Consider the following 27,311-nt stretch of genomic DNA (forward strand, 5'->3'; position numbering starts at 1 on the left):
AAATCTCAGCTGCACAACATCATACATCTGCCAAAATTTTCAGCTCCCTGCTGACAGTGGTAGTGAGGATATTTCAATACACAATTCTTCAGTTGTAAAAATTTTAAAAATGGAATACAGCTACTTAACAAAGGAAGACAACACTGACTAGATTAGCAAGTCAAGTGTACATAAAAGTGTCCTCCCTTTTTATAATTGCTTTGAACCAAAAAAATCACAGAATTTCCAGTTTTAAAGCACTAAATCACCTTGCTGCAGAGCATAGGTTGGCAAATGTGTGTGGGACTAACTGTGAAAAACACCATGTCTATATGCTTGGTTATAACATTTTTTCTGCTCTCTTGTTGACTATGAATTTGTGGGTTCAAAAGTTGTATTTTATAAAAGATAGCACACCTTAGGTTGCTTCTGTAAGATTGAAAAGTATCATTAGATACAGCTGTATTGCTTCACTTCACTTTATATGAAAGATGTGCCCTAAAATTAGTTTATAAAAAAAAAAAAGGAGAAAGACATCATGCAGATATGTTTTTAGCAAAAATATGGAAGTGCTGACTTACAATCAGCATCTGCGAAAATAATGTTTGGGCTTTTCCCACCCAGCTCCAGTGTAACTCTCTTCAAATTACTCCTTCCAGCTGCTTCTTGGATCAGCTTCCCAACCTGAAAGGAAATGGAGACACATTTTACAGGGAATGTAGTCATACAGTTCATTTTAACAGCCAGGGTTTGCTATCAGTAGAGCAGAGCTTTAAATAATCCAGCAGGTTCTTCGTTCCAAACATATTCTCATCAGTAGTAGACAGCTTCCCTGTTTTTTATTATTTTTTTTTTCCCCCTGGAAATTGAGAGGGGATAAGGCACAGCACTAAGTTTGTATAGCATTCACCCCTATGCAGCTATGCTAAAATGGATTGGGGCTTTCTTTTCAGGCATTTTAGGAGAGCTGAATTAGAAATTTGAAATGGATGTAACTACAATTTCTTCCATCCAAACCACTGATATGTTCACAAGGCTTAATACATCAAATACTGATGAAGTCATCCTCCTCCTCTGCAGGATTAACAGCACAGAGCAGAATACCAAGTAGGCAAGAAGTTACAAAAGCACCATCCCAGTCCTGACCCACAGCTGCACCACAGATAATCTTGATATGGGTTGAGGAGGTCAAAATCGCCTCTAAAATGTCTTTGTAGATCATGGGGTCAGCTGCAGCAGCCACAAATTGCAGATTCACCAATGAACATAAGAGTAGATTAAATGGAGTAGCAATCTGACAGCTACAGATCTGATGTGCTTCCACATCAGTACAGTTGGAGGGGCAGCTGTGCTCCCAGAAAATTCCTCTCCCTGGATCAACAAATCCAAAATAGATCAGCTTTTGTACAGTTGCAGTGTAACTGTGACCATTTTGCAGCTAAGGAAGTAATCACGGGTAGATTTAGTCTCCTACTTGGTAAAACACAGGATTAAAAGTACCTACAGAATATTGAGAAGCTTAAGAACCTTGGTGAGTGCTTTATTTTAACTGGGATATGTTTTAATGTCACACAGAAAGAGATGAAATGAGCCCAGAGCTGGGCTTTTTTCCCCATGTAGTACTCTGGTCTCTCTATCTGTTTTCTATTTCTAAGGTTATGTGAGTGAGATTCCCTGCAGCAAGGGGTTAATGGATGAGAAGCTGAACCTCGTAGAGAATTAAAGGCAGTCTGCTAGAGAAAGTTAAGTCAGCACTGGAGTAATCAGAAAGCAAATGAAACAGAAACCAGGGCCCCAAAAGAAAAAAAAACAAAGGAAAAACTCCACAGGATAATGAAGGAATTGTGAACCACTTCATGTACCTTTGTGATTAACTGTTTATCTGGTGATACCACAGTTGAGTGTGACTGAGTTTTTTCTTTTTTTAAAAAAAAAAGAAAAAGCTTTTTTTCTGTACCCCTGTATTGATGGAATGGAGTGTTGACATTATCATGAAATTCCTTGCATATCCCCTTAATTGGAGCTGATTTTATTGCTATGTTTGACTGACAGCCAGAAGTGAACCTGAAAAAAAGGATCCTTTCTGCCTTCCACCCCCACCACATACATCGAGCACGTCATCTGGAAATTCCAGCCGCTCAAACTGTGTTGAAAATGTACACTGGAAACCAGAGTTCTGTGTTTATAGCCCGTGCCAGCCAATGCCATTCACACCCTCACTGCCTTAAACCTCCCTCTCTCTAAGAGCAAAAACCAGCTATTTCCCCTCAAAAATTCACAAAGAGCAGGACAGACCAAGAAAGCCAGAGCAACGTGTCCAGCCCTCATCTCTCTGCCTTCCATTCTACTTTAATGTCAAAACACTCTTTTTTACATGTAAGTAAAGATTTTGAAAAGATTCCACGCAAACAAGTGATTGACAAGTATGCAAGTCCAAGTACAGTGTATGTGGCAAATATTCAAGTCCAAAGACAGTGGTGTAAATTTGGAAAAGTGTAGTCTGAGGTATTTTTAATACAGAGAAAGTTGTTGTAAAGTTTCCAAGTGAAAACTTATTAGAAGGTTTCACTGTGTCTTTCCTGTTAGAGATCAGTGTAGACATCAGGATGGTGGGGCTCATGCTGCTCAGCATTTTTGTTCACTGTGCTCCCGTTGTGCCCTGTGCACTTACAAGTTGAGAAAAGTCTTCGGGAAGGCACCAGCACCGTGGTTATTTAGTGACAAAGGCGGCCTTTTGTGACTGAGCCTCTCTTTATGGAGAAAGACAGCATGAAAGGGATAAGCGATAGTGTTGCAATCTGCACGGCCATTCAGGACACGCTTCCCGCGGTGTCTCCCAGCTCTATCCCTGAGCTCCCAACAGGCAGCACAGCCCGGAGAGGCAACGCTGGAAGAGAGGACTCCCCCACAGATAATGGAGCTGTGTGATTATTCAGCAGGAATGTTGGCAGAGAAAGGCCTGACTCCCCATCCTTGTTTTGAATAGGCTTCAAGATTGATATCAGGAGTATCCCCGGATAGCTTGTGAAGTACCATAACCTCGTAAGCTGCACGGAGGGTGAGGCAGATGTAATTTGGTCCATCTCAAAGAAAACAATTTGTTATGCAGACCAACAACAACAAAGATTTAAAAAGTAGTTTGAGGCACTCCTGTGCAACAAAGCTATTTGAGTGATAGCCCTGTAAGGGTCTGTTTCTGGACTGTCAATGGTGTGACATTGGGCAGTGAGAATGTATCATGATCTAAAACATTTGATTATTGTTTATTTAAGCTTTCTCTGTATGGAAGTTTAATGTCTCTTTCAAGAGGAGACTTAAGCAGTTGCATTTTCAGCTTAGTGCAGAAATTAAAAAACATTTGTTGCCTTTCTTGTTCTCTTAATTTTCAGTTTTCAGACAGAACTCTGTATTTCTGAAGGGTACAGGTGGGTTTGCCTGTTACTGTTAGAGCACTCAAAGTCTCATGAGTCAAAAGCAAACCTCCAAGATTTGTGGTACTTCCTCTTCAGCTCTGTCATTCAGAATGCCTGAGTTCTCCTTTGCTCTGAACTTCCTTTGTTCACAGATAAACTGTAAATCGTCAGGGAGCACCTGAATATAGGGGAACTGCAGTCTAGCTGAACAGCAGGTCATTTTCTGTCACAGACAAGACAGCGAAGGGAAGAACTGCACAGGGAAATGTATGGATTACAAGATTCCATGAACAGTGCAGTATTTGACAGAGGAGATATATATCATCAGTTAATCAGGCATTTTAACTAATACCCTCTATACCTTTCTTGGGATATTGAGAGAATATCTGAAGAACAGTAAGTGGTTTAAGTTACAAGAGATGGATTAAGTTTTGGGGAGATGGTGTGGCTAGGCAGAAATTTACAGTGTTTTCTGAAGTACAGTTCTCTCTCTTCAGCCATTGAGACACTGGATGTCATTGTTTTGGTAAAACCCTCAAACCCATGCTACTGCTCCCTCGCTCTGCCTTATTTTTTATGAGTTCCAGATTATATGCAAAATCTTTCCAACAAACATTTTAGAGCCTCCTGGCATGTTCAGGTTGTGTGTCCCATAAGGGCAAGCAAATATTATATACTGGCACAAAGAAGAGCAGCTTTTTTTGACTGTGTGAGGAGCAGCCCTGGAAAGAGCATACTGAATAGTGCAGCACAAGTGAAAAGGCAATCCCAAACACAAATTCCTGGAGACACTCCTAAGCTATAAATGGCTCATTTGTTCCATAGGTTAAATCTTGGCCCCGTGGAAGTCTGTGGCTAAACTCCTGCTAAAGTTGAAAGGACTGATACACCATCTTATTTGTATTGGGTTTAAGAAGGTGATTCTTTTTGAAGTGCATCTTTTGTAGACAGAGGCACAACAGTTATCCAGGGACAGCTTCCTAAATGCTACCAAAGACACAAAGGAAAGAAAAGGAAAACAACTTCTCATTCAGGAGGCACAAGCTGTCCTAGATGGGATCCAAAAGATTCCGCAGGAGCAGGAATGAATGCTAATGTAGCCTCCCTAAATCCTTACATAGGGCACGTGTGTGGCACCATAAGCTCACAGACTTTGCAGAATATGTCAATCACCTTTAGGATTCTTATTGCTAAAGTAGAAAATGCCAGGTTGCAATTCTTCATGAAGCCTAAAATCAGCAAGAGATTGTGTGATCCAGGAGAGCTCACACAACTCGTTGCCTGTGCAGTAGGAAGACATTCTGTCTACATCATGCTTTGGGACATTCATCTCACTTTGGAAATGAAAGGAGAATCCTGCTGAGTAAATTAGAATCAGTGGTAATACAGCTGTTAGCTACAAACATTTGTTTGGCATGAATCAATCTCAACTCTCCCGTAGTTTGCTTTGATGATCTCTCTAGTATCTTGTTGACTAATGATGAGATCATGGTTTGTTAATCTAAGTGCATAAAGAAAACATTCTGCCAAGCAAAATGCAGACTCTTTTGCTGGGGTTTATTGCAGTTGTTTATAGACCTTTTGTTTACACAGGCATCCAAACCAATTTGTTGGATATTTATTTGGGTTACTCTACAGAACTGCCTGAACACAGACCTGAATCCTATCTTAAATCTGTCTGCATTTTAATGGGTCGTAGTTTGAACAAAGTGGAAACCAGCCACTTAGGATACATTTCTTGTTGGCCAGAACTTCAAATGTTTTGTGTGCTATCTATAATTCTCATCTTGAGAGCATTTAACAACTGGAGAGAGTTGTAAGCCAGTCTGATTTGGAGGTTACACATTTGGTTTTAAACAGAAGTTATTAGAACTCATTAAACTTTTGCAACAATCAAAACACAATTTTTATCCCAGGCAGGGCTTTAAATCTGCATTTTAAAAAATTTGTAACTTCTTACTCTTCATTATCATCTCTAATTTTAAACCCAGAACATACTGCCCTCAACCACTGCCTGTGTACCAGGAGCTTATGGGTACACCATCCCCACACCAGTTCCAGTTCAGATGGAGCATGAGAGCACACAGTGACTTGGGCAGACAGCTCACAGCAGGAAAATGGCTGTATTTGCAAAGCTTTAACTGAGCTCACAGATTTGAATGGAAATAAAGGCAAATGAAGAGTAAACCTGCTTCTTCTGATGGCTGCTGTTCTCTGATATTTTAAGGTCCCTCACCTTTTTTTTGCAGAGCAAAAGTTCTTTCAGAGAATAAGAAAGTAATATGAAGAAACTCTTTGCACTTGCAGTATGCGTAGAAGTTGTCCCCTCATCAGCACTTGTCTTGAAAATACATAAAGCCTACTAGTATTTCACTGGGGAAGAGACTTGTAGAACATCTCCTGTACTTCTGAGCACTGCAGCCCAACAGCAGATATATGGGAATCCCAGACATCCTGAGTTTGGACCTGTTCTTAAACTCAGGAAATATAAATTACTAGTTTTAATTAAATTGTTGCTAATAATTTTTTTAAAGGAACTCAGACAAGAATATGTGGAACAGTGAAGAAGCTGAGGCACAGAGGGGCAGTGCAAAAGGAAAAGGCCTGTGCAGTAAACACTGGGGGTAACGGGACACAGTTGAGCTTTACCTCTCCCATGCTCCCAGGGAGTGGGAGTTTCACCCTGCAGCTCGGGACCAGAAGGGAAAAGGAGAAATTCAGTAAGATGTAATGAGATGTGTAAGTTGATTATGGATTTTCAAGGAAAGGTAGGAAAAGGATAGGAGCAACTGTTAACATGGTCATGTTGGCTGGAAGAAAGTTTGGTTATGTCAGTTTCAATTTCATCTGATCATGGAAGATGAGGAGAAAATGTGTCAGTGAAGCCTGAGAGGAGATTGCTGTAATTAAGGAGGATCATGGATTAGCCCTGGTTCACTAAAACCAATACAGTAAAAATAAACATTTTGGTTAAAATGCCTGTACCAAACAGGCTGCTCAAGAGTGAGCTGAACCAGGCAGAGAAGCCAAGAAAGCTACTGGAATCTAAGGAGGCACAGTATTTTAGATGGCCTTTCATACTCAGTATGATTTTATCTCTTTCAGCGTGACAGTTGTCAGAGTGAAATCCATAGCCTGCCAGGAGTTTGCAGAACCCTTCCCCTTCCAAGTGAGCTGTGGAGGGAAGAGTTTTGAGATACATTTACTAGGGGATTGGGAGAGGAAGATGATCCATGGGAGGGTGTTTCATAAGCAGATAGGCTGAGGCATGAAAGAGTTGGCAGACTATTCTTTTAATGTGTGCAAGCTAACCCATAAAAGGAGGGGCAACAGGAAAGATGGGAGAGAAATGAAATCAAACAGTAATGGCGCCAGAGAAAAAGAGCTCTTTATGCTTTTTCACACATTATTTTGTAGGGGGTGTGTGAAAAGTAAACAGCAGTACTTAAGAAAAATTCAGAGCGCCCAAGAATATAAAATCCTGAGAAGAGAGTGCACACTGGATAGCTGTAAATTAGAAATCAGAAGCAGAAGTTGAAAATTATTTCTGTGTTGTCATTGCATGGGCACAGGCTTGAGGCCTCCCAGTCACCAGGAGTGTCAAGAGCTGGACCAATGGACGGGTGACAAGGCCATTGGCACATGGGATACAAGTGTCCACATGCACCTCTGGGCTCAGGAAGTGTGTAAGTCATTGATTGCCAGAAGCTGTGAGGCTGCAGCAAGGAAAGGATCACTCTACACATGCTCTCTTCTTCTGTGAGCATCTGGTACTGGTCCTGTTGCAAGATAAAGTGCAAGGCTGGAGGGCTCTGTGGTGTGGCTGTGTCAGGCTTTATTGAGTTAAGGCTGTGAACTTGGCCTTTTGGCTCATATTTCTATGGATTGGGTTCTACAAATATTGGAACACATTAGCATCATTCAATTTTTATTTTTTTTTGTAGGAGAAGCAGCCTGTTTTTAAGAATACTGCAGAAAAAAGGTAATAATATCCCATTTTTGTGATTTTTACAGGCAAATGGGGAGTTTACATTAGCTATAAGTATACTTCAAAGGTAAAGAATTTCTATAAAAGGACCTCATGGTGAAAGCTTGAGAAAAACTGTGCTTCAGAATCTCAATTTGAAGATCTTTGCATTTGTACTGATAGGTTTTATCATTAACTTGCCCATCATGAACTGCCTCAGCTAGTACATGGATGGAATGGAGTTAATACGTGGTGTTTATACACCTAATGGCTATTGGAAATCCCCATCACTGGAGTGTACAGTTGACATGCTTCAGACAATTACCAGAGAGAAAAAATGCTTCCATTACTATTTCTCTAGGAATTGAAATCTGCTTTGGAGGAGTCAGAGACTGTAGTCCAGCTCATATCAGAACATGGTGTTTAAAATGTTACAATGTTGACTTGCTGTTACAAGAATTCAGTGTTACAGGAAATCAGAAACAATATGGAATAGTTTACACTAACTCTGCATTAAAACGATCCATCTGTTCTTGCTTTAGGTTCTTAGAGAATTGCTTTTTCATCTCTGTAATGCTTTTCACTTCCTATTAGTAAGGCTTTTAAAGGTAGGCACTGAGTTAGTATAAAACCCACAGCTTTTGAGTTTAAACGCCTATTAAAACTAAAGCTGTCTGGAACTACAATAAAATTTATTTTGGCTACAAGAGACAACTTTGAAACCTAACCCATCTGTATTTTTCTTCTTCCAAACAGTGCAACATCCTGTATAATAGAATATTTATCTTAAACAGAGACCACATATCTTTATGAAAACAATTGTTTCAACTTAATTTATGGGGGGTAATCAGCTCATATTAAAATTTTCAGTATTCCAGGATGCTAATCTTAATTGGATACAGGAGACATAATGACTAGAGTAATTCCATAGAATAATCTGAAATCTAATATAGCTATTGACTTAGAATGTAACCAGTGTATGTTAGAATCTGAAGTTGTCATTAAAAAAATCACATACAGGCGTATAATAATTGCAAAACACCTGTGTGTGCAAATTAGGCATACAACTGCAGCTACGTTTTACTGGTAATTTAGGTTTGTGTGTGACTTGCAAACTCAATTACAGAATAATTCCACCAGAATAATTTTAAATAATTGAGCTGGTCTCTGCAATCCTTGGGCCCACCAGGGAGATACCCACACATATCTAGCAGGGTTGCATGGTCAGTGAATTTATCAACACAAATCAAAAAACAAATTGTCTCTTCTGAAGAGCAGTATCCTCAGGATGCATAAAGCCTTCCACTGCCACGAGTGGGAGTCAAACATATCAAAGAGAGACTGGATCCCTGGGGTTTAGCTCCCTCCATACAATACTTTGTCAGATTTTGAATTGAAAAGGGCTGGGTTTAGCACTCTCTAAATATAACCAGCCCTGAAACTCCCACAGAGATTCCTTTCTGTCTGCCTTCAGACGATGAGATAAGGCCCCTTCTCCTGTGACTTCAGTCTGGAGTACCTCTGTCATCCCCACCCCAACCCTGATAACAGCCAGCTTGGCACATATTTGAGAGCAAGATGTGATGAGAGTTTTGGGGGTTAGTCTTGCTGTAGATTGCAGCCTGCATCTTCAGAGTGAGCCTCCTCTCAAACAACTGCAGCATAGATTCATAGCAAGACATTTTGGCATCCAGGAGACAACTGGCTCCCTTTATCCTCTGGCCAGCTTCTTTCCATCATTTTGGGAACTGACACCTTGGACAATCTCCTTTTCTCCCTGCATTCCTTCCTTTTTCCTCCTCCTCATCCTCAATATACTTGAATGCAGCATCAAATTTGGAGTGTATTTGCACAACTTGCTCCCTTCCTCTCCCTTTTCCCCAAGTACAGCAGGATACACAAATTATGGATGTTAAAGCAGCACTTATGTGTGCTATGATATACACGGGATGTTCTGCCTACTTGCATGTGATTCACATCCTCATAAGCCCACAGGAAATCCCAGTAATATTTTTCCAGGCATATCTCCTGTGCTGAGGTGCTGAGCACAGCAGGGGCTGGAGGAAAGGAGCCGTTTGTGCTTGGGAAGTCCTGTGGTACATGAGTTTAGCTGGGAAGCACAGACCGCTGCTATTTAGATGTAGCTCTTTTACTCAGCGACAGTGAGAAAAGTAGCACAAGGACTGAAGTATTTATTCATGTTTTACAGTAGTGTGTGAATGCTCTTACCTCAGTGGATCCAGTGAAAGCAATTTTATCAATGCCAACGTGAGAGGCTATGGCTGCACCAACAATTGGACCAAATCCTGGCAAAATATTGACAACTCCTGGTGGAAAGCCAGCCTGTCAAAACAGGAATGAATGAATGAAGGTAAGCATGACTTAAGAGAACTGTTAGAGAATGTGCTGCAGCAGGCATGTGCTGGTAGTTCCCTCTCCACGAGGAGAGACAGACATCACTCCCCTCAGTTCCTCTTACCTCCTTGATGAGGGCACCCATGTAGAGAGCACTGAGTGGTGTTTGTTCGGCTGGTTTAATAACTACTGTATTGCCACAGCACAGAGCAGGAGCAATCTTCCATGCAAACATCAGCAGGGGGAAGTTCCACTGTAGGAAAAAAAAAAGTTGATAGATGGAAAATATTGCCGTGGTGTTTTGTTTTCAAGATGTCAAGCTGATACCTCACTTATTTCTCAGGCTGATCCTCAACATAAATCTTTCCCAGCACAAAGCAATTTTTTTTTTTTTTTAAATTACTGCCATTAAGAAAGCAACAACAGCGACTTCTTAGTTCTTTCTCTCCTGTTCCAAGAAATAAAACCCTTACCACAATCTCCACTAAAAAAAATTGTTATCTGTTAATTTTTTAAGTCACAACTTTTTATTTCATTTACTGTTTTGCTATTGGCACTTTTAATTGTTCGATAAAAATAGGTCTTGCTTCTGATACATTTGCAAAGAACTGTTTGTTCATGTTGAAGCAGTTTTGGATGTAAATTTCATATCCCTGAATACATCTTAAGATATAAAATTTATACTCAAAATTATACAATCCTTAATTGATGGAATTACAATAAAAAGTCCATAAATGTCAGTGTTCAATCAAAACTTTTCATTTTCTTGAAGATTTCTTACTGAGAAATCTATGTGGGAGATGTTAAAAGGACAGTAAAAAACAAGCTGAGAAACTCTTCACTGCTATAAAATGTTGTATTGTCATCCATTATAACTTCATTGAACTGCAGCAGATGATGCAGTGAATTATATTAGTCTGATGAGCAAATGTGCCTTAGATAAAAGTAACAAGCCTTTTGCACCAAGGCCTAATCCTAGCAGGTTAAGCGGATAGTCCTGCTGATTTTAGTGAAAATGTCAGAGTAATAAAATAACTGTGCTTGCACAATCACTCTTACAAATGCATACAACAGTCTGTTTTAGAAGGAGAATAGAAAGTATCAGTCGCAGAGTCAGCCACTGGCCAGAACTTGTTGCTGCCTGATGCATATCAGCTGCCACTCTCAGACATCTCTCTAGCCCCTGGCTAGCTTGAAAAAATACACAACTGTCTTTCCTTCACCGAACACCCAATTTTTTACTCCCTCTGTTGTTTATAAACTCCGGAGACAAAGTGATGTTTTAATTCCATCTCCAGTACATAAACCTGGGAGGGGAGCTGTCGGGCCAGCAGTGTGCTAACAGCCTGCACTTCTAATGGCATTGCAAGGAGAGCTCACAGCAGTTTTATAGGGCACTATATAGCCCTGTTTATGCTACAGCACTGCCAAAGAGCACATGTTTTGATGGAAGCTGGGATGTGAAAGAGGATGAGGAGTTCAGTGTTAGACTTGCTGTTTAATTTTATTTTTGAATAATGTATTTGTTCAGGCAATGGCCATGCACATGCAGCAGCCTGGGCTGTCCTCTGGGACTGGTAGCGTGGAGGAAACACAGAACAGATCAGCAGTGGTGTTAGAATAGATGGATATGACAGGCATCTTCAGGCTTTGGAGGACAAAACTGAGGGAAGAACTAACATGTGCTGGGTGACTGGGTACCCCAAACAAAGGTTTACACATCTTAACTAAATAAATCCTGCTTTTGGCACAATCCTCAGCCTGTGGCCAAGTTTCTTCAGCAGTTTCTGTCAGTTAAGCTCAGTGAAACAAGCACAAGAGATGTCCAGCAGTGCTGGGGTTAGATGTTGGGGTTGTCATTTAGGAAATGCTTATGTATGTGCCTGGCTGAGGAAAGTGGACAGAGCTATGGAATCTTTCATTCATAAGGACCAAGTTAGGAGAGTGTGTAGGTGTTTGCAGGATGGCTGTAGCCACAGATTCTCTGAGTCATTGCATGTTTCTCTGGGTTTCTGCCAAGTGCCAAACACAAAAGCTACCCCTTAACAAAGACATTAAATAATAACAAATATAAATAGGGGAAAGGGGCTTAACATTGTTAAAGTAATCTTTTCTGGCTGCTTCTCTTGTTATAGAATTGCTTTGTGTTTCTGTTTAGTTGTTTTGTGGTAATGTGAACAAAATAAAAAATCAACATCAACAAAAATTTCAGAGAATGATCTGATTAGTCCCCCAGTGTTTTGTCAAGCCAAAAAGCTTCCTTGCAATATTTTAATAGCTATATGTGAGCCTCCCATTGAAATTTCTGCCAAAGCTGGCTAACTGGCTCTTCTGAAAAAGTTACCCTCTCAGTGCAATTCCCATGCAGTGTTCAACAAGATTTTATTATGAGGGTGTCTGCTGGGGTGTAGGAGGAGTATTGGATTTGATGAAATGATGTGTTTCTCTCTCACAACAAATAAAACAAACATTTCATGTCTTCTATTAGCTACGCAATGTTAATTGTAATGATATGTCTCCTGGAGTTTCCTTTTCTCTTCCAGCCTTGTAAAAGAAATAGAAGGAAAGAATGGAATTAAAATACATCACATTCTCCCAGGAACTGAGGAGCCTGTTAAATCACAGTAAAAACTAAATAAATAAAGAGACTACCACAGCAAAGCATCAATTTTCCATAAGTTGTGTGAACATCCATAACCACTGACAGCATATTAACACTGTGTTTTGCTTTGCTTGTTTTAATCATGTGAATTCTATGACTTGAGAACTTAACTCCTAATAACAGAGCCTAAACCCTATTAGCATGTTCAAATAAGCATTTGCAGGGAGGCTGTTAAAGATATGTCAACAATATGAGCTCAGCTTTTTTCGTAATGGAAAACACACATAGCTGAAGACCATGTTTTATGTGTCTTTAAAGAGAACTGGTTCAAATGAAAATAAATAGAAAGCACTAGTAGAGATACTCACAGGGATGATCTGTCCACACACTCCGATGGGTTCATGTCTTGTAAACGTAAAATAATCTCCATCTGAAACAGATGAGCATGCTTACTCTCAAGTGCAGTTTGACTTGGCAGAACAAAAAAAAATTAAAATAGAGGGAGGGAAAAAACTCTAAGGATCAGCCTTTGATGGCAGTTAAAGAAATAAAGAAGTCATGGAAGTGTTTTTTTGTGAGCCAGCATGGGAAACCTAGGTTCAGGAGCAACCTAATTGTTCTTTCTGTAGAACAAAGGAAGCAGGCTTCCCATCAGAAAGTAACCTGCTTTGTTCCTTGGCAAAGAGCTGTTCTGCACATAAAATTGCAGTAGCATGGAAGCACTTACTGGCCTCAGCTGGTTTAAGGGTGAGAGAAGTGAAGAGTCACAACACAAAGGCAATTTCCTGAAAGGCATGAGTGGAACACAACAATATTAAGGGGTATCTACAACCCAGTGTGGGCTAATAGAGTAACACTGAGCTGACTCATCTGCCATTGAGGACACAGGCAGTGTGAAGTGATGGAAAGCTGGACCACAATCTCTAGATGTGGAATGAAGAAGGAAAGTTGTGACTTGTGACTGAGCATCATTTACTTCCTGAGGTCTGGGAGCACGTGCTGAGGTTCTACATGCAGGTTTCTTCACAGTTAACAAAGAGCCAGAAAGGGACCTGCTGTGTGGGGACCTGTTAAAGGATCAGTTAAGGTACTGTCTAACCAGTAGCTTTGTTAGTGTGCTCAGCCTGCATCTGTAGATTTACTGCACCTTTGTACCTCAGCTGAGTCTCGTAGCTGTATAAACTAGCCCAAACTATCTCTGAATTTAGGCGAGATGTTTTTCAGTGTGGCTACAGCTGAGGGAAAGGCTATGCTAAAGGCATGAGTTGAATGTGCCCCTTGGCCTGTAGTGCTTGGTCATCTAGAAAAACTCAAATCTCTTAACTTGGGAAAATAATTTCAGCTAAGTATGTGAAAATGATGAGGTTACCTAGGCTTAATGGCAGGAGATGATTTACCAGGATAAGAAAAGGTTACACAGCGGAAGGGAGTAAGAGGAGGAGGAGGAGAGATTACAGGGCTTTTGCTCCCATTGTTCTGTCTCACACAGGGTATGTGCTTTCCCTCCCAGGCTGGGCTGGGAAGTGGCTGCCCCGGCCTCTCCCCTCGTTCAGTCCAAAGCTGCAGCCACTCTTATATCAATAGTGAAGATATTGTGCAATATTGGGGAAGGGCCTGACTTCACAATGGAGAGTGTGTTTTGGGAACCTGCTGCAATATCCTCTAAGATTTAACTGGTAACAATAAACAGGTTAATCCTTAAAATTTCTTGGGTTTAAGAAGACTTCAACTTGAATTTGATTAGAAATAACTTATTGTCAGGTCTGCTTATTTCTATCCATCTGCTTTACAGGATTTGCCCAGTAGAAACCTGAGCTAGAGTAGCTAAATGTCAACTGAGGGCCAGATACAGAATAACTATGAGAAAGGTAGCAATAGTCTGCAACCAAGACAAGGGACAGAGCAGAGAAAATAAAGGAGGGAGGGAAAGAGAGAAAAGAGATTCAGGGAAAGGCAGAAGAAAATAGTTTATCAGTTGGTTTGCACTGCATTGACAAAACGCTGTTGTAATGTTTTGATCTCCAGAAGTTTGACAACTCCCCAGTGGAGATGAGACTATTTGTGTCACAGACTGAGATGATCAGTTTGGTTTTCCAAGTTATCTTTCACAGATGCTAGCAGTGGTTCACAGACTATAGGAAGATTCATCAGATCCGACGGAAGCAAAGTAGAAATCAAAATACAGAGAAGTACATACAAGCAAAACTGTCTAAGTGCTCAAGAGGAACACAGAGGAGTCAGCTAAAAATACCGGCTTGTACTCGGTAGTACTGTGAGAGGTGGGTTCTAAGCCAGAAGGATGGTGGCAACATAACAGTAACACAGTTACATTAGCACTGTCTGACTTTAGATTGTCACTGCATAATCACTGCCACATGTCTGCGTGCTTCATCACAGAGTTATAGATAACCTGAACCTCTTACCAAGGCAGACAAATGGTGGTTAATTCTGCCCAGCGTAGGCAGAACGTTCTTTCCGCAGAGCGGTGCCTCCCATGCAGAGCTGCTCTCCCTGCTGTCTCCCACTAGACTCTAGACAGCTGCCCTTTTTGACACCTACTTCCAAAGTTCATCATCCACAGATTTTCTGTCAAGATGGGATTTTTGAGGTTGCTTTCTAACAATATCTTTGGGAACATATGTGACTTGAAGTTCTTCAGAAGCCTTGGATGTCTCTGGACAGGCCAAAGGTGGATCTAAGAGATACCCTGTCCATAATGCAGAACAAGCGGTTACAATGACAAAATAGCTTAAGAATTAAATGAGCTTAATTCCATTTTTCTAAACAGTAAGCAAAGTTCCTTGTGCTTACAAATTATACAGGAGACTTTTTAAATGTTTGAGTGTTTTAAGTCATGCTAATGACCCTTATTCTAAGATGCTGTGGCTGATGATTGTTATCTTATCCTTTACTAGCTGGCCGCCAGAGGGACCTGACACTGATCCTACATCCAATCTAAAATTTTGTGTTAAAGGGTTTTTTTTAATATACCCAGCTGAAGTAAACTGACATTCTTCAGTCCTCACTGATATTAATACAGCAAGATCAATTTGCAGCTGCTTAGCACCTGGCCCAAAGACTTTCATTTTTTAATCAGAAAGCAAGTCCCATTTATCCAGGGATCTCACTTTGGGACAGCAATATCTTCCACAGATGTGTTTGCTCAGATTTCCATCAGGAGTCTCCAGCATGGGTATTTTATTTGCATAACAACCATAATACAGTCCCATGTCTCATATAGCAGGACACAGCAAACAAGTGGGTGAGGAGAGCTGAATTAGCTCTTTAAACTATATCATAGCATATATTGCTTTAAAGATACATTTCTGCTAGCATTCAGTTTATTAGTTTAACAGTTTCTGGCCTAGCCTCATTCTGTTTTAATTTAAATCATCAAGGCTTTACGCATGGGAGCAAGCAAAGGGCAGTCTGAAGGTTTTGTAGCTCTGGGACCAAAAGGAATGTGACTGTAAAACATACTTCTTCTTCTACTTGTCTATCAATTGCCTATTTTTATTTTACAGGAAAAGAAAACTTCAACAAAAACAGCAACAACAGAAGATGGGGACGTTTCAGATTTATTAGCACACTGAATAGAGACAAGATTTAATAGTGGGGTTTTTTTGATTTTGTTGTCTTATCTTTGGTGAGCTGACGGTAAATGAACGTAAAGAGCACCACTGTTTAACAGCGGCTTTGCCCTAAAATAGCTTCATGAGAATGACAAATTTATGGTGTGAAAGCAGAGGAATAAAGAGAAGTGTTAAATGAAGAAGAACTAATTGATCCCCTGAAGATTTGTGAATGGACTTATGATTTTACACTACTGAAAACTGTGTTAGCACAAAGTTTGCACTGAGGAAGGCATGCTGAAAATGTGCCTTCCTTTCACCCACCATAGCCCACCTTACCGAAAAAAAAATCAGGTTTTATCCTATAAGGTACTTGAAACCAAGAATAAGCAGAGAATATTTATTCTCCTTAATCTGGCAGTGCCTTTTGGTTGCTGACCTAATTTCTGTGTACCTATGGGGCTAAGGACGGAGAAAGAAGCATTCACTGACCAGGGAGAAAGAGATTAGGGAACAGGAAATTTGCTGAATACATGAATTTATGGTGTGGTCTGCACTTTTGTGTGATTAAATGTGAAGTGCAAGCAGCAAAACTGGGATTTACGAATCTCAGTCTAAATGACTGTGGAAAACTTTGAGTCCTTGCAGGAATGTCTACACCCGAAATATTATTATTGTCATTTCTTTGGTGAAAATAAGATAGTGAAGACAAACACCAGTCAGTGCACACTGCAATTTTAATAAGGTGAAACACTAAGATGAGTAACACTACAAGAAGAGTTACAGGTTGTTTCCCTTCTGAAAATTTTGGAAGGCGCATTTTCAGTTTATCTGCTTGCCTCACTTGGGTAGTTTGGTGCTTTGCTGTAGAGAGGCGAGTGAGAGTACTGCAGATACTGTGTCACACAGTGGAACACCAGGGAAATAGCTGGGCAACAGCAATGGGCCTTTATCCCTGAGTGTGCCCTCATGTGCAATGAACACGTGCACCATGAAGCCAAAAAGAATCCATGTAATGAATGTTCATTTTCCTTAATGCTTTTCCAGAGATTTGTTTTATGCAGATGAAAGATGAGTACACTTATCTTAATGACTGCACCTACATAAAATCATTTTCTGCTTTTTTGCTATGTTGTGTAATTATAGCACTTGGTACATCTAGTCCGGACTGCAAATGAATATGTTTGCATCAGACAATGCAGCCTGTATTTGTAAAACAGCTGGGAGGGAGGGGCAGGAAGAAGAGAGTTGTTGAAGAAAAAATAATGGTAAGGATTTTTTCGCATCTCTTTAGCAAAAGAATAAGAACATAATGATTTTATCGCACACATGAAGGTTTATCTCATATATACAATATAAAACTCATCCCACTGAATAATATGAAGAAGCATCTATAACAAAATATATCTCATATGTATGAAATTCCCCATAGTAACATTAAGAATGCTCTCAAAATATAAATTGAGTTAGATCCAGTGTTAGTCCCAGGTAAAATTATTTGCAAAAGCAGTAAGGAGACATATACTAACCAGATTGATACATAATGATACTGTTTCTGAAACAGGCACCCAACACTGTTTTCATTAGTTCCAAAGTATTTTCCAGGCTTCTATCTCATCTATTTTTACACACGTGTCAATAATTAAATGTAGGTATTGAGCTATTTTCTTCTCAGATGGACGCATGCAAAAGAAACCAAGCCCTCATCACATGTGCATGTGGGGCAGAACAAGAGCAGGGCACCCAGTGCTCCCCTTGCTGACTTTCCAACATCTGCTTCAGCAACACACTACACACTGGAGGAGCAACTCAGGCTTCTCCTCTGCCTTCCATGAAGCTGTGAGCTACCAAGCTTTAGTCTGGCCATGAGAAGGTTTAGGTGCACAGCTGTGCTTTAATTCCCCTTACCTACAGGAATGGTCATTCCATGGATTTTGTCTGCCCAGCCAGCATAATACCTCAGGGTTTTTATGACTCCCTGGAGATCTACATAGAAAGCTTGCAAGAATGGTTTGCCACTGTTCAGTGATTCCATAGTCTGCAGGACAAGAAAAAGTTAAGAGATGTAAGTATAGTAATATTTTTGGACTATTGTTCCTAAGTATTCACCACCTCAACAGCTCTTGAACCGTGACAAAGATTTTAATGAAGACCAATCAGTAATTTTAACCCAGAAGGTTCTGAAAAATTATCTGATCCTCTTTGTTACTCCTTTTCGTAAACGTGAACAGAATGTCTTTTCCTTGAAAAACCCAAACTGGTTTTTCAAGGAAAAGAAACTGGTTTCTTCTGGAGTATTCTGGAATGGCTATGATTTTAAGAACATATGTGTGTGTTTATGTGTGTTTGTCTGCCTGTCTGTCTTGTGGGTTTATGTGTGTATCCACATGCATGTACATGTGCCTTTGTGTACTTTGAACCTAATAGCCACTGTGTTTGGTCCAGATCTATAAATGCTGAATCGCTTTAATCAGGAGCCAAGATAAAAATGCCTGTCAAACTGGGTTCTGTTATGTTAATGATAACAGCTGAGAAGGGGCTCCTTGTAACCCTGTATTAATGATCTGAATCCATAAAGAGAAGAATGGACACATCCCTCTTTATATAATTGATGTGAATATAAAAATTTCTCTATATGGTTGCCAAGACTCCTGCTGAGGTCTGAGATATCTATACTGTACAGCCAGTTTATTTATTGCCATCAAATAAACAAACTTTCCTCTAGGGAAGCTCATAAATTAACAAGCTAATGTATTTATGTTTTAGTTAATATTCCTATTTTCAAAAGTATCTTCTAAGCTATCCTCTTAGGGGTTCCTAAGATCATTTAGCAAAAAACATCCAATAAAATATCCTAAGATGTTGAGTAGCTTAACTCATTCTCAATAGCTGTCTAATAGTAATCATTAAGAATGAGCAAAGGACGCCCATGTGTAACACACCAACCATCAAATGAGTTTCTATAGAGAAGAATGGAGGCCTAATTCTGCACTGACTTATATCCCCAAGAGCAATTAATGGCACTGCCTGCAGCGCAACTCAGTAAAGAACTTGGCTTCAGAAATAAAAATTAAATGACAGGCAGAGTAAACTTGATTTGCTGTGCACTTCCTTCTCCCCATGGCGATTTTACAGTATCTGCTGGCGGTAAGATGATTTAAGTGTTGACAAAGCTGGAATTAAGATGTTCACGGGCTTAGTTCAAAGCACTTGACATGCGGAAAACAACATTAACAATGCCACCGTTCCGATGGCTCCATCCGAGAGCGAAACGGAGCCGCACCCGGATTTTGTCACCAGTGTGCCTAAGCACCTCACCTGCCCTCCCTTCCCATCTGCACAAATCATCCCAACCTGCCATTTCTTATTCTAGAGGAGTTACAGGTGTGCATGGCAGGCACGCCCATGTGCACACCCCTGCTTTTGCGCGATGTCCAATTTAAAGCTGATCTGAGCCCACTGGAAGCCTCTCGTTGGCTTTTATGGGTTTTGCATCACGTTGTAAGTGGACAAAGCCATTTCAGGCAGGAAGCTGCATGTGGTTTTCACACAATTCATACCAACCCGTTCATGAAGGAATTTGCTTTCAGCATGTAAAACTATCAACTGATTTTTATGTGCCACTTACAGCAAGAATTGCCCTGTCCCTTTCGACCAAGTCTGCTAACTTATCCAAAAGATGGCCTCTTTCTGAGGCATCCATTCTCCTCCAAACGGACCCCAGGGAAAAAGCCAGCCGAGCTGCCCTCACTGCCTTGTCTGTATCAACCTGGGAAGAAGGAAGAAGAAAATTGAAGACACAGGTAAATAACACAGGCAGGCTTATGGAATTTGCTGTCAGATTATGGGTTTTGGAATTATGATTAATAAAGAACTGTCCAAACAGTGCTATACTGGACTGGTTGCTTTGATCTATTTATACATTTCTCTTATTTGTTATACATTTAATTTATACATTAAACATATAGTCATTCATGGGATACATTACTTTGTCAGCTTCCTGAATGTCACAGATTTGTTCTCCTGTTGCTGGATTATATACTGGGAATATTCTTCCACTTTCAGAATTCTGCCACTCATTATTGATGAAAATCTAGAAAAGGAAGAAAAGTCATCAGGTCTCCTGCATGAACAAACAGTAATGTATCTAGCAACAAACTTATGAGAAAAGCTGCAGATTCTAATACAAAAGAACTGAAACTTTTTTGTGTGTGTGAAAATTACAGTTTTCAAGAGTTCAGGCTGAGGTCAGTGCCTGATGTCTTTCTGTATTCTATAGCAGTGTCATTATAGAAGCAACACCAAAGTCTAAACATTGGTTGATGTTCAAATATGGTTCAAAAACTGTAACAAATAAACTAAAAAAAGAAATACCTGTATCAGAGAAAAAGCCTTGAAACTGCTGGAGACAAGACAAGGTTTTGGAGTAATCACTCAGTTCAGTAAGTAAACATTTAGTCACTGATACATCCCAGTCAAGGCTGAATAATCTCAAACATCACAGTTCTTCAATACACAGTCAGTTAATTATGGCTACAGTGACGGTTTGCAGCACAAAATTAACTTGCTTATCTGCTAGGAACAATGGAAATTGTTACATTCTCGCAGTGTTGACATCATTTTAATTGTCAGGGGCAAAACAAATTTAAATGGTAATGGTGCTGACAACAGCTGTGTTGAGAAAGGTAATGACAAATGAGTTTATTCAAAGTAGATTTTTACTGGTAGCTGCGTGCATGTCACTTCTGCTGAATTAAGAACAGCAATTATTTATTAGCAGGTATTAAAGAAGTCACTACATGAAAATGACTGAGTGAAAAGTTTTCCAGGTATTCAGACTATTTCTGTCTTTTAAGTCTTTCTAAGAATGAAAGTGTTCCAAAAGTCCAGGCACCAGCTGGTTTCCTTAGTGTCCAGATATCAATGGATTTTATTGGATTCCATGAAATACAACTTTAAATGTGTAAGAGGATGTCCTGGTTTCATTGAAATACAGAGTTTTACCCCTGACTCCACTGAAAGCAGGAGTTCACACACAGAGAGAAGGAGCGTTCACCACCCAGTTTGGTTTTTTTGCACACATGGCTGTGTTTATAAAGACAGGGATCCTTTGAAAGCTTGAGGGGTCTCAGTTCCAATCAGAGATACACAGGTGAGAGAAACTGGCCCATCTTTATACACAGAAAAGCAAAAATACATCTGTAGAGTTTTCAGTTACCAGACATGAGCTTGCTCAAACCTATTCTCCAAGCCAAATGGAAGTCCTGTAGCTGTGTTCCTCTCAGCAGGATTTATTAGCTCAGGCTCGGTGCCACAGTGACTGCAGTGTCACAGCTCCTGCTCCAGAGCTCACTCGTGTCCAGCTCACTATGGCCATGTGTGGGAGGAACCTGTGCCTGCCTGGAAAACTACACAGAAACCAACAATTCCATGTGCTTTTGCTGTTACCACTGTGTTTCTGTTGTGTTTCCTCATCTTCCCTATGCCTCAAACTTCAGCCTCTGCTGTGTGTCCCTCCATCCATTCCAGAGCATGTCCTTTCTTTTTTCCCCCTTGCCCCTTCTGTTTAGGTTTTCAGAGCTTGCTGAACTCAGGACCTACCACACCACTACCATTGCTTTCCTTGCATATCCTATTTATCCTGAACATGTTTGTGTCCTTGGACTGTGAGTTCCTCAAACTGTGCTGGTGTCTTCCTGCTCAGTGATGAAACTCTTCACCAAACACAAGTACTAGTCCCTGTTAGGGCATTCTGGAGCTAACCCAAAATGAGATAGAGAAAGAATCACCAGTATGATCTCTAGTGACCAACACCATAAGCCAAAATCTTCTGGGGTATCATTGTCACTTTTAAACTCTAAGTGAAGCAAAGAAACACAGATCTGTGACCTGTGTGGAAGAAGGAATTTACTTCATGCTTTCCAGTGAGTATTCTCCGAGTTAATTCTGCACCCAGTGAGTGTGTTGGGGGGTGCTGAGGAGGGAGGGGAAGGGAGAAAAGCTTCCAGCTTCAAGAGCAGATGGCCAGAGAAGATGTAAGCATGTTTGTTTAAGGTGACAGGATGTACATAAACACATGGGCTTCTCGTGTGAGCTGCATTGAAAGAATAAAGCAGTTTGGTTGAGTACAAGAACCTGAGAAATTGTGGCAGCCACAATTCAGTACATTTCCCTTAGAAAAGTGGTCTGTTCTTTTTTAAAATAGATTAAAAAATGTTAACTCCATTCTACTGTGATTAACACCTATCATCAGGTTTGCTAGTACAGAGGATATACATTTGTTCTTGAAATACATTTCACCATAGGAATGAGAAATAGTGCCTTGGAATTACAAAAGAGGGCTGCAGTTCAAGCTGACTGAAAGGAAAAGCTGCATGATTTTACTGAATGCTCCATTTATCCCACTGACTTAGAAAAAGAACAGTAATAGTAAATATTTCAGATAGGACATGGGAAGGATCTATTTGGCATAAAGTTAGAGCTGAAAGCAAGAGAAATTGCTACTGTTAATGGTTAATGTTAGTTTCTTCCTGTTCCACTTTCTATAAACAAGGTATTGCCTATACAAGCTCATTACTGTAAACTGAGCACATTTAAATTGGCAGTAAAATCAGAGTATTTACTCTAGTGCACAAATAAAGTACCTAGTCCCATGTTTTGGACCAGTTTCAAGTCTTGAAATCCAGCAGCTGGCGGCTTTACAAGCAAAGCCTTACACTTAAATAATTCACTTTTGAAAGTTTTAGGTGTTCTGTGTCAGGTAGTACCATTCAGCAGATATTCCTACCACTGAGACGCAGATTCTTTTGCAATAAATTTGCATTCACAGGGACTTTTATAACTCTTCCAGCACTACTGACTCCAATGGCTGTTGATTAAATGTATATATCCTGTACATTTAATCTGACTTTCATTATGGCCACTTCGTAAAAATGCCATGAAATGGAGAAGCGATGACACATTGCAAGAAAAAGGAATCCCTGCAAAGCCTCAAATTGGGTTTTTTTCTCCCTTATTTATAGTGACCATGGTAAAGGCTAACTCTAAATCAGGGAGAATATTTGACAGCAAATGTTCCTATCTATGGATTATATATAACCCATCCTAAACACCAGATAAAATAAGGGGTAACCCTAGAAATAGAAGGGCTTGCTTCCATGTAAATCATGCTACAAATTGGACAACACCCAGTGAGTTCATTGTTCAATCTCAATTGTGAAGGCTATTCACATTTACTATTCCCCTGGAATCAATGTTAATTAAGGCTGACTGGGGCTATAAATCAGCCTTTGGTTTTTACAACTTAATTCAGCATTAAGCATATATATGTAAATAAAAGGTAACTGATTAACCACTTGAGTTTTCCAGGAGTTACTGAGGTAATTTGTTTTTGTTTGAGTCCTAGTGCTACCTTTTGTGATATGCAGTAGGGAGAAGAAAAAGTCTATAGTGTGTCATGCATTTGCTATGTGGTATTGTGGTAGTTAAATGATCTGGCAGGTTGGGTGCTATCAATAGCATTGTGCCAAAAGGCAAAGGGAAGAAGGGAGCACTTGAAAAATCTTGGAATACTGTGGATGCTAACTCTGAAACAGGGAGCATGTGAAACTGCAGGCCACATAGCTTTCTCAGTCTTGCCTGAGAAAGTGGCCTGGGAATTCATGAGGAGGATTTAAAACAATCCTCAGAGACAGAAAACAGCCTTGCAGGTGCTGTTTGTCTGTTCCTTGTTTTCTTTGCAGGAGAAGGTCGAGGGGTAGTGTACCCCACTGACCAATGATGGTGATGTGTCAGTTTACTAGCCAATAAGAGTTTATTTTCTGTACTTTCCACGTATCGGTCTATAAAAAAGACCTGAAGTAATAAACTAAGAGAAATTCTCCTGACTGACTCCTGAGAGAGTCTGTGTCGCTCTTCTCGCCATTCCTAATAGAGCGACAGAATACACATTTTGTTTGCCATTTACTCTCAGCAGAGGCTGTAATGGCAGTAATGTCAAAGCAGGAAGATAAAAGGTCAACTTTGCTGCTGTACTGAGGTGTCCCTGTCAGTGCAGTGATTTAGCCAAGAAAAAACCCAAGTGGCAAACCAACCCCCTGTAAGTGAGGAGTGTGGCTGCGGTTGGTGCACAGTGGGTGAAGGAGGAAACCAAATACATTTGTTCCCCAGTGATGCCAAAGGGGCCAGCAGAGCAGGGCAGCAGGGGAGCTGGGGGTGCAGGTGCTGGGGTATGTGAGATTGGGGAGTGGGAGGGACTGTTCCAAACAGTGCAGTGTGACAGGCCTGAGTGGAAGCTCCCAGTTGTCCCTGTGAACACGATGCCCCTTGGAGTGTCATCGTTCTCAGGAGAACTCACCACGCAGGTCTCTGGGCAATTTATGTTCCTTTCCAAATGAAAGATGGAGAGGGCATGGATTTTCCTAAAGAGAACAGTCACATCCCTCCTGGTACTGGCAATAACCTCTTGCTCATACACACATGTTCTCATAGACCTTTTGCTAGAACTTTGCAAGAGAATGCTCCCACCATGTCGTCGTGGGCTCAGATCCTGCCTGTGGGTAATTACATATGGCCTCTGTTGACAGAGTTCCACAGGGCTGACCAAGAAAACAATCTGACTCATCCTACAGGTCAAGTGACTCTTCAGAGCCTTGGTGATACCTCATCATACCGAAAAGTATACAAAGGAAAAGTAAACTCCGAAGTTACCAGTAAAAATTCCAAATTACTTTGAAACTGCTGACATGTAGTTGGAATAAAATCATACATTGCATTTTGCACAAGACCTACATTTCACAAGCATTACACACTGAGTTCAATAGCATTTTGGATGCTCATCAGTTTTGAAATCAAGCCAAGAGTTAATGTTTTTAACATAACACAAAGCAAATTTAGCTTTGCAAATAAACAACTACAATCTCTTGTTTCAGTATCCATCCATCCCAGCTGGCTTGGTAATGATTAGCAACTTAATGTTCATTTTAAACCATGCAGGTAATTGGAGTGATAAGTATTCAAAGAGGAAGGGATGTGTACGAACCCAGGTAGGATATTCTGATCTCCAGTGCAGCAATAGCAAAATTTAGACCAAGGAGAAAATGTATTTTGTGTTTTTGTCACTATTTACCAGCAAGGAAGTACAAGACAACTATCTTTATGAGTGTTTATATAAATACAATTAATTAAAATAAACAGAGAGCTAATACCTTGTTTGCAGCTCTTGGTTGAAGGAGCTTTAGTTTCATGGCATTTCAAATTCCCTCTGCTGTTGAGCCAGGGGCTAGCCCCGGATTTGGGAAATGCAACTGATTTTTACACTCACTGGGGATTCCTGCATGCTCACTGCCTCTCTTTTTTTGTATTGTCTTTCCTTAAAACATAGAGGGGAAAAAATATTTTGGGCTCTCTTAATTCATGAGAATAATCAGCACAGGTGGCAACAATGTAATTTTTCATTTCCTTTCTTGAAAATGTTCTCAAATGATGTGTGAGTGAAATGATGATCTACATTCTTAATTCGATATTGCTCAGTGATGATGTCATGAGACATTTTCTTCAGGCTCCCCAGCTGCTCAACTAAGAACTTCAGGCAGTGGACAGACAGTGGCCCAGAATTCAGCTCTTTGGAGGTGGAATTATTTTCCCATGGATTTAATAAACAAGGTTTTTGTGCTGTTGCAGCTCCAGAAATGTTCTTTGGTACAGGAAGATGATTTTAACATCTAAATAATAATGGCTTCCCACAGGAGATTTGGTTCTGGATGAATGGAGGAAGGAATGGGAATTTCCTAACTCAATTGATTTAGTAGCTGGTTATAGTTTCATTCCATCAAAGATCTTTTTTTCATATGTGGCTTTTTCCTTAGAGAGCTTTTGACACTAAATCTGCTGGGATGGGGGAGGGGGCATCAGATGCCAAAGTACTTTATAAGAGAATCACAGCTGCTTGGCTCTCAGCATCTTCTCAGAGCTGGAGGCATTAGGAAGTACATAACGGTACTCCTTTTTTTGAGGGGGGACGGACAACAATTTTAGAGGCATGCAAAAAATCCAGCAGTAGCATTTCCCTTGGTAAATACTGCATAACATCCCAGATACCGGGCACCTGTGCCTCAGTCTGGTCAGGAAATTTCATATCCTTTCCCATCTCAGCAACTTAATTTCCTCTCCTTGGGAAACATTTCAAGAGTCCTAATGATTAGTACAATTGTAAGGGAATGAACTAGGTGGGATTGCCAATCAGAGGTGCAGCTTGTTTATTTTCACAGGCCTTGTTTTCCTTCACTTTTATGGCTGTCTTGATACAGCAAATCTCTCACATTCTAGTGTGTGTTGTGAGACACTCCTGGGAATGACTGGGAACCAAAGCTGGCTATGGAATCAGTGAAAAGCTGGTTTATAAGAAGGCACTAGGAAAGCAAAAGCCAAGGCTGAATGACCCGTGATGGATCAGCAGTGCCATTTAATTTTATTTTTAAGAGGATTGTTCAGGTAAGCAGCAAGAGTCACAGCTTCTCACTGGCAGCTCGCAAAAGGTGAGCAATGGGCTTCAAGGCCACCTCCCCCAGTGCAGAATCCTGCTTCTGAACCATGAATGAGCCTCTCTGGGCAGTGCCAGTGGCTGTGCTGCCTTCAGGGGACACCCCTGCAGAGCCAGGGCAGCCTGGCTGGCCCAGTACCCCAGAACAGGTGGTTCTCATGTAATTCATTACCCCAGAGCAGAATCATCCTCAGCAGCCACCCAGATCTGGGTTCTTTAGTGAGATGCCTTTCAGCTGTGGAGGAACTGCAATTGTATGAGAGTAACAGTGAACTGTACAGGAGCAACTTTCTAGCAAATTTACTTTGGGCAAGCAAGCCTGTGGGCATAGCTGGTTTTCAGCTACAAGAGGTCCAAGAGGTCCAGAGTAGAACAAAAGGAAAAATCCAGCTGGTTTCAGTGGGAGCTGAATCAGGCCCCAGTTGAGGAAAAGGAATCAGTGGCAACAGCCTCCAGAGGGATGTTTGTACTGGGAAACAAAGATGTTTCACTGGAAACTTGACACATGCTCTAGAGCCTGTGAGGTCTGAAAGGCCAAACAAAACCAGAATATGTTGATTTTTCTTTTTCCTTTTTGGCTGCTGGGTTGTCCTCTCTCCTTATTCACACCCCCCACATTGTAAAAATGAAAATAAAGAAAGAAAAAAAATTTAAAAGGAAAAATATCTCTGGTCTAAAGCTCTATGTGCTGTGGGGTGCTTGTTCTTTTTTAAACTCTCATTTGGACCTCAGAGCCTGATGGATAATGTCATGGCTTTTGGACATAGTATACCATAAATGGGGCTTTCCTTCATAAAATCAAGCTTGTAATTGCACTGAAGAAATCTAGAGTGCAAATTTGTGAGTGTACTGAGAAGGCTGGAGAATTTTAAATCTTTACAAA

At 40.5% G+C, this 27,311-nt stretch overlaps 1 protein-coding gene across 1 annotated transcript in view; it reads right to left on the reverse strand.

Moving 5' to 3' along the window:
• The window catches only part of ALDH1A2 (aldehyde dehydrogenase 1 family member A2), a 54,701-nt gene that overhangs the window by 11,283 nt on the left and 16,107 nt on the right, over positions 1–27,311 (reverse strand). Inside the window, exons 2-8 of the mRNA XM_005521466.3 lie at positions 19,877–19,981; positions 19,517–19,657; positions 17,797–17,926; positions 12,685–12,746; positions 9,839–9,967; positions 9,589–9,702; positions 561–663 (exon numbers count right to left, since the gene is read on the reverse strand). Of these exons, the coding sequence (XP_005521523.1) occupies positions 561–663; positions 9,589–9,702; positions 9,839–9,967; positions 12,685–12,746; positions 17,797–17,926; positions 19,517–19,657; positions 19,877–19,981 (784 nt within the window). The remainder of the gene's footprint in view (positions 1–560; positions 664–9,588; positions 9,703–9,838; positions 9,968–12,684; positions 12,747–17,796; positions 17,927–19,516; positions 19,658–19,876; positions 19,982–27,311) is intronic.

The sequence above is a fragment of the Pseudopodoces humilis genome, chromosome 16 (genome assembly GCF_049639895.1).
Source record: "Pseudopodoces humilis isolate 2021_Gansu_Grassland_sample_001 chromosome 16, ASM4963989v1, whole genome shotgun sequence".
NCBI classification, from domain to species: domain Eukaryota; kingdom Metazoa; phylum Chordata; class Aves; order Passeriformes; family Paridae; genus Pseudopodoces; species Pseudopodoces humilis.